General features: G+C 42.9%; 1 protein-coding gene across 7 annotated transcripts in view; it reads left to right on the top strand.

Moving 5' to 3' along the window:
* Nucleotides 1-18,063, top strand: part of dock10 (dedicator of cytokinesis 10) — a 173,096-nt gene that overhangs the window by 126,953 nt on the left and 28,080 nt on the right. For 6 of the 7 annotated variants that reach the window (XM_055896528.1, XM_055896529.1, XM_055896526.1 and 3 more), the window contains 6 exons: nucleotides 1,295-1,412; nucleotides 1,572-1,687; nucleotides 1,940-2,054; nucleotides 3,291-3,357; nucleotides 9,705-9,752; nucleotides 14,227-14,331. In XM_055896528.1, the coding sequence (XP_055752503.1) occupies nucleotides 1,295-1,412; nucleotides 1,572-1,687; nucleotides 1,940-2,054; nucleotides 3,291-3,357; nucleotides 9,705-9,752; nucleotides 14,227-14,331 (569 nt within the window). The remainder of the gene's footprint in view (nucleotides 1-1,294; nucleotides 1,413-1,571; nucleotides 1,688-1,939; nucleotides 2,055-3,290; nucleotides 3,358-9,704; nucleotides 9,753-14,226; nucleotides 14,332-18,063) is intronic. The other variant, XM_055896532.1, reaches the window with a different exon arrangement.

Here is an 18,063-nt window from a genome sequence, read left to right on the forward strand (position 1 = left end):
CCAACCGTGAAGCACGGGGGTGGCAGCATCATGTTGTGGGGGTGCTTTGCTGCAGGAGGGACTGGTGCACTTCACAAAATAGATGGCATCATGAGGCAGGAAAATTATGTGAATATATTGTAGCAACATCTCAAGACATCAGTCAGGAAGTTAAATCTTGGTCGCAAATGGGTCTTTCAAATGGACAATGACCCCAAGCATACTTCCAAAGTTGTGGCAAAATGGCTTAAAGACAACAAAGTCAAGGTATTGGAGTGGCCATCACAAGGCCCTGACCTCAATCCTACAGACAATTTGAGGGCAGAACTGAAAAAGCGTGTGCGAGCAAGGAGGCCTTTAAAACCTGACTCAGTTACACCAGCTCTGTCAGGAGGAATGGGCCAAAATTCACCCAACTTATTGTGGGAAGCTTGTGGAAGGATGCCCGAAACGTTTGACCCAAGTTAAACAATTTAAAGGCAATGCTACCAAATACTAATTGAGTGTATGTAAACTTCTGACCCACTGGGAATGTGATGAAAGAAATAAAAGCTGAAATAAATCATTTATTTATTCTGACATTTCACATTCTTAAAATAAAGTGGTGATCCTAACTGACCTACAACAGGGAATTTTTGCTAGGATTAAATGTCAGGAATTGTGAAAAACAGAGTTTATTTAATGTAAACAATTGTTGGAAAATGTACTTGTGTCATGCACAAAGTAGATGTCCTAACCGACCTGCCAAAACTATAGTTTGTTTACAAGAAATTGGAGTGGTTGAAAAACGAGTTTTAATGACTCCAAACCTAAGTGTATGTAAACTTCCGACTTCAACTGTGTGTATGTATATATGCTACTGCTCGACCCAAAAAATCTTGGTCGACCAACTTGCAGTCTATCGACCAAACAATCGACCAGTCACCTAATTGGGGTCAGCCCTAAAGGGATAGCATATTGTTTTTAAACGTGTGCTTGCTTTTCTCCTCTGACAAAACCAAAGCTGATTCAGAGGGGGTATGGCAGATTTCAAACTCTTCAGCGAAGGACTCGGGTAGGATACACATGACTATCCTCGATGAAAGGTGGCTATCGAGGAGGGTAGGACAGTCTTTAGTTCGTCGACAAATGAATTGACATCTCCTCGACCACTTATCGGGTTCCAGGTAACACGGAGGAGAGAGGGTGGAGCACGGACTTTTGCCCAAATGAGAAAAGGCTACAGTGAAATGAATCCCTCTAGTCTAGTGGTGTCGCACTGAAATGTATCCCTCTAGCCTAGTGGTGTTCCAGTAAACTCTTTCCTACTCTCCAGGGTTCAAGAGATGACCTGAGTGTGGGAGGGGGTGTGGCAGGTCCTGTGGCTCACGTCATTCGCCATGGTAACTCGGTGGATGCCTCCTTCTCTAAAGAAGTGCTCAACTCCATCACAGGTAGTGTGTGTGTGTGTGTGTGTGTGAGTGTGTGTGTGTGTGTGTGTGTGTGTGTGTGTGTGTGTGTGTGTGTGTGTGTGTGTGTGTGTGTGTGTGTGTGTGTGTGCGTGTTTGCAACTGTGTCTGCACCATAACCTCTAACGCTTCTCCTGCCCCCAGCCTTCTCCTCCCTGGCTGTTTCCACCGGTAACCATGCCGACTCGCGGGGTTCTCTGATTAGCATAGAGTCCAACCCCAGCGACAGGAACAGCGAGAAGATGGACGGATGTGAAAAGGTGTGAAAGATGACTCACTCAGCGGAATGTCATATCCGGAAATGTTGTGCAGACTGTGCTGGCTTAAAGAAAGAACAAAAATATTATCACTATTGCATGAAGAAGAATGCGTGTGTCTTTCTCCTTCTCTCTCTGCCAACCCCCCCCCCCCCCTCACTCTACCTCCCACCTCTCTCTCCCCTCCCCTCCCCCTCTCCCTAACTCCCGCTTTTTCTCTCTCATCCTTCCTTCCCTCACTCTCTCTGTCGTCAGTTTGCCCGGCCTCAGTCTCTGATAGGCTTTGGATCTCGCTTTGACAAGCTGGACCAGGCCGAGACGCGCAGTCTGCTCATGTGTTTCCTCCACATCATGAAGACCATATCTGAGGGTGAGACACATAGTGTTACCTCCATGCAGATCCTATAATTCACTACAGTAAACTCCAAAAATATTGGGACAGTGACACATTTATTGTTGTTTTGTCTCTGTATTCCAGCACTTTGGATTTGAAATGATACAATGACCACGATGTTAAAGTGAAGATTGTCCACTTTAATTTGAGGGTATTTACATTCATATTGGGTGAACCGTTTAGAAATTACACCACCTTTTGTACATCGTCCCCCCATTTTAGGGGACCAAAAGAATTGGGACAAATTCACTTATATATGTATTAAAGTAGTCAAAAGTTAGGCACAGTATTTGGCCCCATATTCTTAGCACGCAATGACTACATCAAGCTTGTGAGTCTACAAATTGGTTGGATGCATTTGCTGTTTGTTTTGGTTGTGTTTCAAATGATTTTGGGACCAATAGAAATGAATGGTACAAAATTTGTTGTGTCATTTTGAAGTCACTTTTATTTTAAATAAGAATAGAATATGTTTCTAAACACTTCTACATTAATGTGGATTCTACCACGATTACGGATAATCCTGAATGAATCGTGAATACTGATGAGTGAGGAAGTTACAGAAGCACAAATATCATCTGCACTTTAAAGTCACAGTCGTTGTATCATTCCACATCCAAAGTGCTGGAATATAGAGCCAAAACAACACCAAATGTTTCCCAATACTTTTGGACTGCAGTGTGTATGTGTTCTTTGTGAAATTCTATGGTTAACCCCTTCACTACCGGAGCATGGCAACAGTACAATGGCCTGGTATCAATCGGACCATATGCTAGGCCTACACTACAGTAGCCGGGTAGCTAGTACCCGTTAGCCAATTCCTTGGTGTTAACCTCTTCCATACCGGACCGTAGCCTACAGTAGGGTTGTTACGATACTCAACATTCCATGGCAGAAAGAAAAAAAGGAAGAAGTCTGAACTATGCGCCGTGTGAAATAGTTTGTGCTAACGCTTGGGAAGTAAACAGCCGTGACTCAGGATGACGACATAAGGTTGTTTGTTTGTTTGTTTCCACCATTTGGACTGTTTTCCTCAAGACGTTTAGGTCCGCTTCATGTTTTGTTTGCTTGCCATGATACTTCAGCGTATCGCGATACTGGTATGCACTGTTAGTCACGTCCTTGCAAGTTGCACAGTGAAGTGGTGCAGGTTTATGTGATAAGGACACTGCCTTTTTTAAAATACATTTTTTATTTTTTCCCCCCCCCCAGAGGTGATGGTTTCCTACTGGCACCGAGCCATACACCAGGAGATCTCCGACTTCTTCAACATCCTGGAGTGAGTGTCCTCAGTGTTAGCCGTTCCTCTGTGCCTGTGTGCATGGACAGACACTATATGTAGATGGATACATTAGGTTTATTACATTCATTGCATTGATTTTCAAAGACACAGCTACGCATATCAGACTTTAAAATAAGTCGTTGTTGTACATGGTGTAACAGAAGTGGGACATCCCTTTTGACCTTGGTTGTGGAGGAAGAGAAGAAATGATTACATATGTCTGAACATACCGCACAAACACGCAGATGTATATGCACGCAAACCACCCACACATGGCCGATTAATTAGGGCCGATTTCACATTTTCATAACAATCAGTAATAGGCATTTTTGGACGCCGATTATATTGCATTCCACGAGGAAACTGCGTGGCAGGCTGACCACCTGTTACGCGAGTGCAGCAAGGAGCCACGGTAAGTTGCTAACTAGCATTAAACTTATCATATCAAAAACCGTTAATCTTCCCATAATCACTAGTTAACTACACATGGTTGATGATATTACTAGGTTAACTAGCTTGTCCTGCGTTGCGTATAATCAATGCGGTGCCTGTTAATTTATCATTGTATCACAGCCTGAACAATCTTTGCACGAATGTACCTAACCATAAACATCAATGCCTTTCTTAAAATCAATACACAGAAGTATATTTTTTTAAACCTGCATATTTAGTTAAAATAAATTTATGTTAGCAGGTAATATTAACTAGGGAAATTGTGTCACTTCTCTTGCATTGATTGCACACGGATTTAACAGTTTGGGCCACCTGGCTCGTTGCATACTAATTTGCCATAATTTTACATATTTATGACATAACATTGAAGGTTGTGCAATGTATCAGCAATATTTAGACTTAGGGATGCCACCCGTTCGATAAAATACGGAACGGTTCCGTATTTCACTGAAAGAATAAACGTTTTGTTTTCGAAATGATAGTTTCCGGATTTGACCACATTAATGACCAAAGGCTTGTATTTCTGTGTTTATTATATTATAATGATTTGATATTTGATAGAGCAGTCTGACTGAGTGGTGGTAGAGGTAGCAGGCTCATAAGCATTCATTCAAACTATACTGCGTTTGCCAGCACTCTGTATTTTTTATTTACTTTTTTGTTGTTGTTTTTTTTCTCCCCTTTTCTCCCCAATTTTCGTGGTATCCAATCGCTAGTAATTATTATCTTGTCTCATCGCTACAACTCCCGTACTGGCTCGGGAGAGACGAAGGTCGAAAGCCATGCGTCCTCCGAGGCACAACCCAACAAAGCCGCACTGCAGCACTCTGTTTATGACTTCAAGCCTATCAACTCCTGAGATTAGCCTGGCAATACTAAAGTGCCTATTAGAACATCCAATAGTCAAAGGTATATAAAATACAAATGGTATAGAGAGAAATAGTTGACGCGTCATAATTCCTATAATAACTACAACCTAAAACTTCTTAACTTCTCTGGGATAGTTGGGACGCTAGCGTCCCAACTGACAAGCACCCCCAACCCCCCCCTCACTGATTAGCATCGCGTCACAATTAAATAGTAGCATCTAAATATCATTAAATCACAAGTCCAAGACACCAAATGAAAGATACAGATCTTGTGAATAAAGCCACCATTTCAGATTTTTAAAATGTTTTACAGGGAAGACAAAATATGTAAATCTATTAGCTAACCACGTTAGCAAAAGACACCATTTTTCTTTGTCCACCTTTTTTTTTCTCCACCAGTAGCTATCACCAATTCGGCCAAATAAAGATATTGATAGCCACTAACCAAGAAAAAACCTCATCAGATGACAGTCTGATAACATATTTATTGTATAGGATAGGTTTTGTTAGAAAAATGTGCATATTTCAGGTAGAAATCATAGTTTACAATTGCACCCACCATCACAACTCGACTAGAATAAATACAGAGAGCAACGTGTATTACCTAATTACTAATCATAAAACATTTCTTAAAAATACACAGCTCACAGCAATGGAAAGACACAGATCTTGTGAATTCAGACAATATTTCAGATGTTCTAAGTGTTTTACAGCGAAAACACAATAAATCGTTATATTAGCATACCACATATGCAAACGTTACCCGAGCATTGATTCAAGCCAAAGAGAGCGATATCGTTATCATCGCCAAAATATATTAATTTTTTCACTAACCTTCTCAGAATTCTTCCGATGACACTCCTGTAACATCATATTACAACATACAGATAGAGTTTGTTCGAAAATGTGCATATTTAGCCACAAAAAAACGTGGTTATACAATGAGAATAGTAGCCAACCTGGGCTGAAAATGTCGGGCGCCATTTTGGACAGTGATCTAGCGTAATGAATAACTAATCATAAACTTTACTAAAAAATATAGGGTGGACAGCAATCGAAAGACAAATTAGTTCTTAATGCAATCGCTGAATTACATTTCTAAAATTATCCTTACTGTGCAATACAGGGTTCGCCAAGCGAAGCTACACAAAACAAAACTGCGGCTTATGCGTTTGACATTTTAACAGAATAACGATTTATCATCAAAAATTGTTCTTACTATGAGCTGATCTTCAATCAGAATCTTGGGCAATGTATCCTTTCTCCGGTCTAATCGTCTTTTGGTCGAAAGATGTCCTCTTGTCCTGTCGAAATGGCCACTAACGTTCGACCGGTACTGGAAACATGCCCAGCGCTTCCAAGTGCATCACAAAGAAATGCCTCAAAATCGCACTAAACGGATATAAATTGCTATAAAACGGTTTAAATTAACTACCTTATGATGTCTTTAACACCTATAACGAATAAAAACATGACCGGCGATATATAAGTGGCTAAACCAAAGCTTGGAAGGAGGCCAGTCCGACGACCACTCTGCGTCGAGCGCACTGTTGAAAAGCGCGTTCTTTCCGCTCCAGGGTCTATTTATAGAGCCCGGATTGCGCAATCCACTCCATTCAAGATCTCCCCGCTTACTGACATCTAGAGGAAGGCGTAGGCAGTGTTTGTAGCATCATAGCATTCACAGGGACTTATGAACTGACCTGGGAGCAGGGGCCAAGATTTCTGAAATCTCACTCCCTGGCAGGAAAAGTGCTGTAGAATGAGTTCTGTTTCACTCAGAGACAAAATTCCAACGGTTATAGAAACTAGAGAGTGTTTTCTATCCAATAATAACAATAATATGCATATTGTATGAGCAAGAATTGAGTACTAGGCAGTTTAATTTGGAGACCAATTTTCCCTAAGTCGAAACAGCACCCCCTATATCCCAGAGAAGTTAACTGGGAATATTGAAGAACTGGGAATATTGAACCACCAGCTTTCATATGTTCTCATGTTCTGAGCAAGGAACTTAAACGTTATCTTTCTTACATGGCACATATTGCACTTTTACTTTCTTCTCCAACACTGTGTTTTGCATTATTTAAACCAAATTGAGCATGTTTCATTATTTATTTGAGACTAAATAGATTTTATTTATGTATTATATTAAGTTAAAATAAGTGTTCATTGTTCATTCAGTATTGGTGTAATTGTCATTTACAAATATATATATATTTATATAAAAATCGGCCGATTAATCGGTATCGTTTTTTTGGGTCCTCCAATAATCGGTATCGGCGTTGAAAAATCATAATCGGTCGACCTCTAATATAGACAGGTCTGTGCCTTTTCAAAATCATGTCCAATTGATTGAATTTACCACAGGTGGACTCCAATTAAGTTGTAGAAACTTCTCAAGGATGATCAATGGAAACAGGATGCACCTGAGCTCAATTTCAAATCTCATAGCAAAGGGTCAGAATACTTATGTAAATAAGGTAGTTCTGTTTTTTATTTGTTATAAATTTGCCAAAATGTATAAAAACCTGTTTTTGCTTTGTCATTATGGGGTATTGTGTATAGATTGATGAGCAAATGTTTGTTTTTTATCAATTTAAAATAAGGCTATAACAAAATGTGGAAAAAGGGAAGGGGTCTGAATACTATGAAATAACACATAAGGAATCATGTAGTAACCAAAAAATATATTTTATATTTGAGATTCTTCAAAGTAGTCACCATTTTCCTTGATGACAGCTTTGCTTGGCATTCTCTCAACCAGCTTCATGAGGTAGTCACCTGGAATGCATTTCAATGAACAGGTGTTCCTTGTTAATTTGTGGAATTTCTTTCCTTTTTAATGCGTTTTAGCCAATCAGTTGTGTTGTGACAAGGTAGGGGTGGTATTCAGAAGATAGCCCTATTTGGTAAAATACCAAGTCCATATTGTGGCAAGAACATCTTAAATAAGCAAAGAGAAACGATAGTCCATCATTACCAGCCTCAGAAATTGCAAAAATTGAGTTCAAGTAACAGACACATCTCAACATCAACTGTTCAGAGGAGACTGTGTGAATCATACCTTCATGATTGAATTTCTGCAAAGAAACCAATACTAAAGGACATCAATAAGAAGAGACTTGCTTGGGCCAAGAAACACGCGCGAAGGACATTAGACCGGTGGATATCTGTCCTTATGGTTTGATGTGTCCAAATTTGAGCTTTTTTGGTTCCAACCGCCATGTCTTTGTGAGACAGAGTAGGTGAACGGATGATCTCCACATTTGTGGTTCCCACCGTGAAGCATGGAGAAGGAGGTGTGATGGTGTGGGGGTGCTTTGCTGGTGACACTGTCAGTGATTTATTTAGAATTCAAGGCACACTTAACCAGCATGGCTACCACAGCATTCTGCAGCGATACACCATCCCATCTGGTTTGCGCTTAGTGGGACTGTCATTTGTTTTTCTACAGGACAATGACTTAACACACCTCCAGGCTGTGTAAGGGCTATTTGACCAAGAAGGAGAGTGATTGTGTGCTGCATTAGATGACCTGGCCTCCACAATCACCCGACCTCAATACAATTGAGATGGTTTGGGATGAGTTGGACCGCAGAGTGAAGGAAAAGCAGCCAACAAGTGCTCAGCATATGTGGGAACTCCTTGAAGACTGTTGGAAAACCATTCCAGGTGAAGCTGGTTGAGAGAATGCCAAGAGTCTGCAAAGCTGTCATCAAGGCGGCTACTTTTAAGAATCTCAAATATAAAATATATTTTGATGTGTTTAACACTTTTTTGGTTACTACATGATTCCATATGTGTTATTTCATAGTTTTGATGCCTTCACTATTATGCTAAAATGTAGAAAATAGTTCAAATAAAGAAAAACCTGGGAATGAGTAGTTGTGTCCAAACTTTTGACTGGTACTGTATTTAATATTTTCATTTTACCCCCTTTTTCTCCTCAATTTTGATCTTGTCTCATCGCTGCAACTCCCCAACGGGCTCGGGAGGCGATGGTCAAGTCATGCGTCCTCCGAAACATGACCCGCCAACCTGTCCGCTTAACCTGGAAGCCAGCCGCACCAATGTGTCGGAGGAAACACCGTTCGACTGATGACCGAGGTCAGCCTGCAGGCGCCCATCCCAACACAAGGAGTCGCTATAGTGCAATGAGCTAAGTAAAGCCCCCCTGGCCAAACCCTCCCCTAACCCGGACGATGCTGGGCCAATTATGCGCCGCCCTATGCGACTCCCCGATCACGGCCGGTTGTGATACAGTCCGGGATCGAACCCGGGTCTGTAGAGATGCCTCTAGCACTGCGATGCAGTACCACTCGGGAGATCCCCCAACATTGTATTTTTGTTGTTGTTGAACTTTTGTAGTCTTAGGCCTATATTCAATCCGGACCGCGGAAGATCTGCGTTATAGCACAATTTACATTTGAGCGCCATTTCCGATTGAGACGACATATGCAGCGACATATGCAGCGAATAACATTGCCTTTAAAAGTCAATCGCGCAGTCCGGATTGAATCGACCTAACTCGAACTTTATTAGTTCAACTATAAACGTTGTCCTCTCATTACAGGGAGGGAGGTAGGCATAGCAGAAAAGAGACAGAAGAGAAAGGGAATGATGGGAGACTTGGCAGAGGGGAACGGATGAGACCGATAAAATAGAGAGAGAAAAAGAAAGAAAGTGAGAGGGAGTATGGCTGTAAAACTGCTGAGATTTATAGAGGGATAGGCCCCAACTGTTCTCCCCTAGCCTCCACTCAGCTCTGCAGTAAATTCACTGTGTTTCCTGTCTCTGCTGGAGCTTCTGTTATTAGAACACACTGCTCCAAGACACACAGTACTGTAGTACTTGTCCTCAGCTCACAGTGGACACACACACACACACACACACACACACACATATACATCCATCCATACACACATCGTGATTGCACAAACACATACATGCATCGTGACGGCACGCACAACACGAACACACACACCCCTAATACACACTCTCTCATCTTCCTCTATTCAGGCTGTGTCTCCAGCACTTCAGATTCCTGGGGAAGCGCCACATAGCCAGGTCAGTGTTAGCCTTCCACAGGGGCTTTTCCCTGATACTATGTACCTGCTTCTGTTCCTCCTATCCCACTCAGAGGTTGTGCGTCCGTGTGTGTTCATTGTTTTGTTTTTTTACCAATGATAGACATGCAACAGAACCTTCTTTCAGATGGTGTGAAATGTAATGTTTGCTCAACAGCCAGATACACACACACACACACACACACACACACACACACACACACATGTTCAACTACCCTCCCCCCCTACTGACACACAGTCACACACACACTTGATGTGCATAATGAAGGCGCACGCAAACTTCGGTCACACACAAACACACAAACGTAATATGTGTCGTGTATGAGTATGCACACACACCCAGGCTGCTCCCAGGGTGCAGGGTGGGGCTCTCTGACTTTCTCCCCAGCTGCCGCTGTGTGTGTGTGTGTGTGTGTCTGTCTGTCTCTGTCTGTCTGCGTCTACTGGGGAGACAAGAACGAGGGTGGATCCCCTGCCAACACCATAGTTATCCTGCTGCAGTCGAGAGAGGGAGAAGAGAGAGAGGGCGGAGACAAGGGGGAAAATATTATTAATGGCAGACACACAAAGATGTTGACTGCGAGGTGTGCGAACTGGGATGTTTCTCACTGTCGTGGTTGCCAAGAGTATGGTAGTTGAGGGGGGGGGGGGTAGTTTAGTAATGGTGTGTCTGTCTGTTTGTTGGTGACGAGCCTGATCACCTGGATATACTCTGGTGAGCTCAAACCAACACACCTTAGGTATTGGTGTACACTTTGTGTGTGTGTGTGTGTGTGTGTGTGTGTGTGTGTGTGTGTGTGTGTGTGTGTGTGTGTGTGTGTGTGTGTGTGTGTGTGTGTGTGTGTGTGTACGCATGTTTTCTCTGTGTGTGTGTGTATGCATGTTTTCTCTGTGTGTGTGTGTGTGTACGTGGATCCTGGAGCAGAGCCAATGGCTTTCCCAGACAGACTTTTTCTCTTCGCCTGGATTTGAATTCCTCTCCGCTAATTTAATTAGTCTTTATTTCCTCTTCAGTGTGAAGAAGAAGAAGCAGTGACGTTTATTTTTTCTTCTTGTTCTCTTTTTGTCGGAACCAACAAAAGGCTGGGAATGTGGTTTGTTTAGCTACGTCAGGCATTAGTAGAATAAACACGAAGGGACTGGAAGATGTTGTGAGTGTGTCCCAAATGGCAGCCTAGTGCACTCCTTTTGACCAGAGCCCGTAAGGGAACTATAAAGGGAATAGGGTGCCATTTGGGTCACAGACGTTGTCTGGGGCTGGTAAGTAACATGCAACCTTAATCCGAGAGGCTGCTGGGGGATTTGAATACGCTCTCTCTCTCGCTCTCTCTCTCCTTCTACGAGGTGCCAAGCCTTTGATGCCTGTCTGAACCGAGTGTGAGCTCTTTTTTGAAGTACTCCGATGACTCGCACGCTGTGCATCCACATCGCCGTTTGAAGGTTTCGACCGAGACATTCCTATAATGTATTCTGTTTCAATTGCGCCTCATTGATTTTTATTTCCCTCTTTTAACCTCATCCAGCAGATCTCTCTGTTGAGTGGATACAGCCTAGCAGGAGCAATACATACAGTGATGCATTAACACACAGCACACCTGTAACACTGGTTGTGTCCCAAATAGCATCATATTCACTTTATAGTGCACTGCTTTTGACCAGAGCCCTATGGCCCCTGCTCCTATTCCATTTATAGTGCACTACCTTTGGCCAAGATGTATTCCCTTTATAGTGCGCTACTTTTGACCAGAACCCTATGGGCAGTAGTACGGCAAAAGTAGTAGGGCACACCGCCCTATCCCACCTGGACAAGAGGATCCCTATGTGAGAATGCTGTTCATTGACTACAGCTCTGCTTTCAACACCATAGTGCCCTCCAAGCTTGTCACTAAGCTCAGGGCCCTTGGTCTGAACTCCTCCCTGTGCAACTGGAGCTGGTCGTGGACTACAGGAGACAGCAGAGGGAGCACGCCCCCATTCACTCAGCGGGGCCGAAGTGGAGAGGGTCAAAAGCTTCAAGGTCCCTGGCGATGCACATCACCGAGCACCTGAAATGGTCTCACCACACCGACACCGTGGCGAAGAAGGCACAACAGCGCCTCTACAACCTCAGGTGGCTGAAGACATTCAGCATGGCCCCTAGAGACCCTGACGCATTTCTACAGATGCACCACTGAGAGTATTCTGTCGGGCTGCGTCACCGCCTCGTATGGCAACTGCACTGCCCTCAACCCGGAGGGTGGTGCCATTAGCCTATCGCATCACCGGCGACACGCTGCCTGCCCTTCAGGACTCAGTGTTAAAGGAAGGCCAAGAAGATCATCAAGGACCTTAGCCATCTGAGCTGCTTCCTTCTGGCAGACCGAGACGATACAGGTGCATCAAAGCCGGGACCGAGAGACTGAAAAACAGCTTCTATCTCCAGGCCCTCGGACTGTTGAACAGCCATCACTAGTCAGCTACCTGGCCAGTACTCTGCCTTGCACCTTGAGACTAATGCCCCATATACCTCATATTCTGTTTATATACTGTTGTTTACTCACTCTATGTATACTGTATTCTCGACATAGCCTATCCTAATATACCTAGCTTCTACTGTACATACCATTTTCTTATTCATTTTTTATAATTTTACCCCCCTTGTTCGCCCCCAATTTCATGAAATCCTGTTACAATCTTGTCTCATCGCTGCAACTCCCCGACATGCTTGGGAGAGGCGAAGGTCGAGTCGTGCATCCTTCCGAAACATGACCCACCAAGCCACGCTTTTTAACACCCGCTTGCTTAACCTGGAAGCCAGCTGCACCAATGTTTCAGAGGAAACACCGTTCAACTGACAACCGAAGTCAGCTTGCAGGCGCCCGGCCCACCACAAAGAGTCACTAGAGCGTGATGAGCCAAGTAAAGCCCCCCCCGGCCAAACCCTCCCCTAACCCGGACAATGCTGGGCCAATTGTACGCCGCCCTATGGGACTACCGGTCACGGATCGAACCCCAGGCTGTAGTGACGCCGCAACACTGCGATGCAGTGCCTTAGACCACTGCGCCACTCGGGAGGCCAATACATACCATTTTCTTTCCAAATGATACACTGTCTATACACACATGTATTTATATTCTAGATCCTGACACAGGCTCACTCGAATATCTTTAACCCCTGGATTATTAATTGGACCAGTTCTGTCATTTCTTGATATCTTAATTAGATTTTTTTGTTTCTTGATTGTTTATTTGTATTGTATTTGCGAGACATTCTACTGTACTGTTGGAGCTAGAAACGTAAGCATTTCGCTGCACCCGCTATAACACCTGCAAATCTGTCTACGCGGCCAATTAACTTTGATGTGATTTGACAAAGGGAATAGGGTGCCATTTGGAAAGGCATCCACTGAACGGCTGTTTTCTACTGCAATCTGTAATATTAACCATTAAACACACCCGTAAACAATGATATGACATGTTAACAGACTGATCACACTGGAACGTGTGCCTGTGTGTCTTGCCTCCCCCTGTGTGTCTTGCCTCCCCCTGTGTGTCTTGCCTCCCCCTGTGTGTTGTCTACTCCATGTACTGATGTGTGTAATTGACGTGTTAATAGAGGTCCATGTGACTGCACATTTATTGATGGCCACACGTGTGATGAATTTGGACTGATTTCGTACTGTTTTTAACCCTGAAACTTTTGCTGTGATGTGTGTGTGTGTGTGTGTGTAGCTACTGCATGGCTTTTGCTGCTGTCACATGTAAGCTAATGATCATGTAGCATGGCGGCCATCTTCCTCTCCATCCGTCATCCCGCCGTTCGTCCATCCACCCGCCCGCTGCTCTACATTCTCTGGGATTTACTGGCCGTAGTAGAATCAGTGACCTGACCGCTAAGAAATCTGCTCGTTGATATAGCATTAGCTGGTATGGTTAGGCCAAGCATTTAGCTCAATTCACGTTAATCTCTGTCACCACATACAGTGGCTACTAGTTTGCTTGTTGCTAATACAGGTGGCATTTACTAAAGCTCTCTGACCCCTTACTTCCAACTAATGCTCTCTATAGCCCATAAATACTTCCACACTAACGGCAACGTCAACCTAACATTGGAAAAAATATTATTTTTCTTTATGTAACACTACTAACCCCGCTACTTCGCTATGGCTGTGTCCCATGCTGAAATGACCCCCTCCTCTGTCTGCTTGGCTTGATGCCTTTAGCCCACCTGAGCCCGTATTTATCAAAAGCGTTTCAGAGTAGGAGTGCTGATCTCGGATCAGGACCCCCCCTGTCCATAATATTCGGATTGATTACGATATAAAAGGATAAACTGATCCTAGATCAGCACTCACACTCTGAGACGCTGGATGAATACGGGCAGTGATGTTCAGTTTCGACAACGAGGAGGAGGAGTATGATGATAATGGTGACGGTGGTGTGACTTAACGCTGGTGTCATTGGCTTGTGAACAGGAAGCTAGCAGCCGCGGTAAAGCTGGCCCAGGCCACCCAGAACAATGGCACCCTGAAGGGCTCTAACCATTCCACCCAGTCCTCCTCAGGCCTGCTCCCTCAATGGTAAACGCACAGTCGCCACCTGTGCGCTCCCTCCACACAGGGAGCAAGGTGAAGTTTCCCCTACACCCTGATCTTGGATCAGTTTAACATTTGCCCAACTAATGGTTATGGTTAGGATTGGGGGCAGGGAGGCTGATCCTAGATCTGTACCTAGGGGAAACTTCACCTCGGAGCGCCACACAGCGTCCGACACGAACTCACACACACACACACACTCACACACAACTCACACACATGCGCTGTACTCCGCTGGCCTGGTTACGCGTCCACGATAGTTGCTGGAACCGTGCTGGAGAGGACAATGTGAAAAGAGAGTATCCGAGCCAGTACAATATAGTTCAGGTTGGTACGATAGTGTGAAAAGGTAATAATATACAGATGTGTTTTATTAATTGTAATTGTTCATCATAATTAGGTGGGTAATTACGTCGTAAAACACTGAGTGAGCTGTGTAGAGTAGTTCAGAAAACTGCAATTTAGTTGTGAACTACATGTTCTTATGCATGTCAGATAAGGATCACTGGACTTACAGTAATACTAGAAATATTATTTACAGTGCCTATAGAAAGTCTATATCCCCTTCAACTTTTTTTTTTTTTTAAACATTTTGTTGCGTTACAAAGTGGGATTAAAATTGATTTCATTGTAATTTTGATCTACACAAAATACTCCATAATGTCAAAGTGAAAAGGACATTCTACGCATTTTTACAAATAATTAAATAACTAAAATATAGTCGTTGCATGAGTATTCACCCACGTTGTTTAGGCAAGTCTAAATTACTTCAGAAGTCAAATTTGGCTTAACAAATCACATAATCACTTACATGGACTCACTCTGTGTGAAATAACAGGGGTTGACATGATTTTTGAATGATTACCCCCCCATCCTCTGTCCCCCATACAATATCTATATGGTCCCTCAGTCAAGTATTGAATTTCAAGCACAGATCTTTAAGCACAGTCAAGTTAATAATTATGCTGTGGATGATGTGTTAAAGGGCAAGAGTTCAATGGCTGGGATGGGAGACAACTGAGGATGGATCAACAACATTGTAGTGACTCTACAATAATGACCTAAATGACAGAGTGAATAGAAGAATACAAATATACATAATACAAATATTCCATGCAACAAGGCACTAAAGTAATACTGAAGAAGAAGCGAAAATGGCAAAGGAATACACTTTTTGGCCAAAATGCAAAGCCTTATGTTTGGAGAAAATCCAACAAAACACATCACTGAGTAACTACCTCCTTTTTTCAAGCATTGTGGTGGCTGCATCGTGGTATGAGTATTCTTGACATCAGCAAAGACTGTGGAGTTTTTCAGGATGAAAAGAAATGGGATGGTGCTAAGAATAGGAAAACCTGCTTCAGTCTGCTTTACACCAGACACTGACTGGAAGAGGAATTCACTTTTCAGCATGACAATAACCTACACAAAGCCAAATCTACATTGGAGTTTCTTACCAAGAAGGCAGTGAATGTTCCTGAATGGCCAAACTGCCATTTTTACTTAAATATGCTTGAAAATATATAGCAAGACTTGAAAATTGCTGTCTAGCCATGATCCCCAACACCTTGACAGAGCTTGAAGAATTTTTTTAAAGAATAATGGACAATACAAGTAGGTGTGCAAAGTTCTTAAGAAGCTTACATAGGAAGATTCACAGCTGTAACTGTTGCCAAACGTGTTTCCAACATGTATTGACACAGGGGGGTGAATACTTATCTAATCAAGGTACTGTTGAAGTCGGAAGTTTACATACACCTTAGCCAAATACATTCAAACTCAGTTTTTCGCAATTCCTGACATTTAGTCCTAGTAAAAATTCCCTGTCTTATGTCAGTTAGGATCACCACTTTATTTTAAAAATGTGAATTGTCAGAATAATAGTAGAGAGAATTATTTATTTCAGCTTTTATTTCTTTCATCACATTCCCAGTGGGTCAGAAGTTTACATACACTCAATTAGTGTTTGGTAGCATTGCCTTTAAATTGCCTTTAGGTCCGCTTTACCCTGGAAGTATGCAGAGGGGAACTAGAGAGAGAGAGAGGGTGTAAGGAAAGAGATAGAGAGAAGAGATGGGGGAGGAAGAAAGAGAGAAAAAGCAAGAGAGAGAAATAGGTAGTAAGTAGGGAGAGAGAGAGAGTGGGGGGAATAGGGAGGGAGAGAAAGGAAGAGAAAGAGTGTCCCTCCTGCAGCAAAGCACCCCCACAACATGATGCTGCCACCCCCGTGCTTCACGGTTGGAATGGTGTTCTTCGGCTTGCAAGCCTCCCCCTTTTTCCTCCAAGCATAACGATGGTCATTATGGCCAAACAGTTCTATTTTTGTTTCATCAGACCAGAGGACATTTCTCCAAAAAGTATGATCTTTGTCCCCATGTGCAGTTGCAAACCGTAGTCTGGCTTTTTGATGGCGGTTTTGGAGCAGTGGCTTCTTCCTTGCTGAGCGGCCTTTCAGGTTATGTCGATATAGGACTCGTTTTACTGTGGCTATAGATACTTTTGTACCTGTTTCCTCCAGCATCTTCACAAGGTCCCTTGCTGCTGTTCTGGGATTGATTTGCACTTTTCGCACCAAAGTACGTTCATCTCTAGGAGACAGAACGCGTCTCCTTCCTGAGCGGTATGACAGCTGCGTGGTCCCATGGTGTTTATACTTCCGTACTATTGTTTGTACAGATGAACGTGGTACCTTCAGGCGTTTGGAAATTGCTCCTTAAGGATGAACCAGACTTGTGGAGGTCTACAATTGTTTTTCTGAGGTCTTGGCTGATTTCTTTTGATTTTCCCATGATGTCAAGCAACGAGGCACTGAGTTTGAAGGTAAGCCTTGAAATACATCCACAGGTACACCTCCAATTGACTCAAATTATGTCAATTAGCCTATCAGAAGCTTCTAAAGCCATGACATCATTTTTTGAAATTTTCCACGCTGTTTAAAGGCACAGTCAACTTAGCGTATGTAAACTTCTGACCCACTGGAATTGTGATACAGTGAATTATACGTGAAATAATCTGTCTGTAAACAATTGTTGGAAAAATGACTTGTGTCATGCACAAAGTAAATGTCCTAACCGACTTGTCAAAACTATAGTTTGTTACCAAGAAATTTGTGGAGTGGTTGAAAAACACGTTTTAATGACTCCAACCTAAGTGTATGTAAACTTCTGACTTCAACTGTGTTTTATTTGTCATGAATCAAAACGTTTTTTTAAACATTTGTCTTTGACATTAGAGTAATTTGTGTAGATTGATGGGAAAAAAATACTGTTAAATCAATTTTATCCCACTTTGTAAAGCAACAAAAGGTGAAAAAAGTTCAAGACTTTCTATAGGAACTGTATGTAACAGTAGCCAGGTGGTTTTAACATGGAGTTGAGTGATGGAGATGGAAAGGATTTATTTAGAACTTGACTTTTTTGTCCAGTAATATATAAATAATGTCTCCAGTAAACTATACATTTTTAGTCCAGTGAACTATAAGTAGGACTTAAAACAGCTGAGTTTGTGTTCACCATTCGTCCTGTTATGAGTTCAGTTCATCATTGCTGTTCATCAGTGTCGTCTTCATGGTCCTGAACACGTGACCATCCATGGTGGACATTGTGAGTGTGTCATGTGATAGTGTGGCGGCCACTCTGTTTTCTCATCATGCCCCTCAGTGTCTACCATACGTGTGGCGTGGTGTAATTGGCTAGTCCTTTGTCTGCAAATCCTCCC

The sequence above is a fragment of the Salvelinus fontinalis genome, chromosome 33 (genome assembly GCF_029448725.1).
Source record: "Salvelinus fontinalis isolate EN_2023a chromosome 33, ASM2944872v1, whole genome shotgun sequence".
Taxonomy (NCBI): Eukaryota; Metazoa; Chordata; class Actinopteri; order Salmoniformes; family Salmonidae; genus Salvelinus; species Salvelinus fontinalis.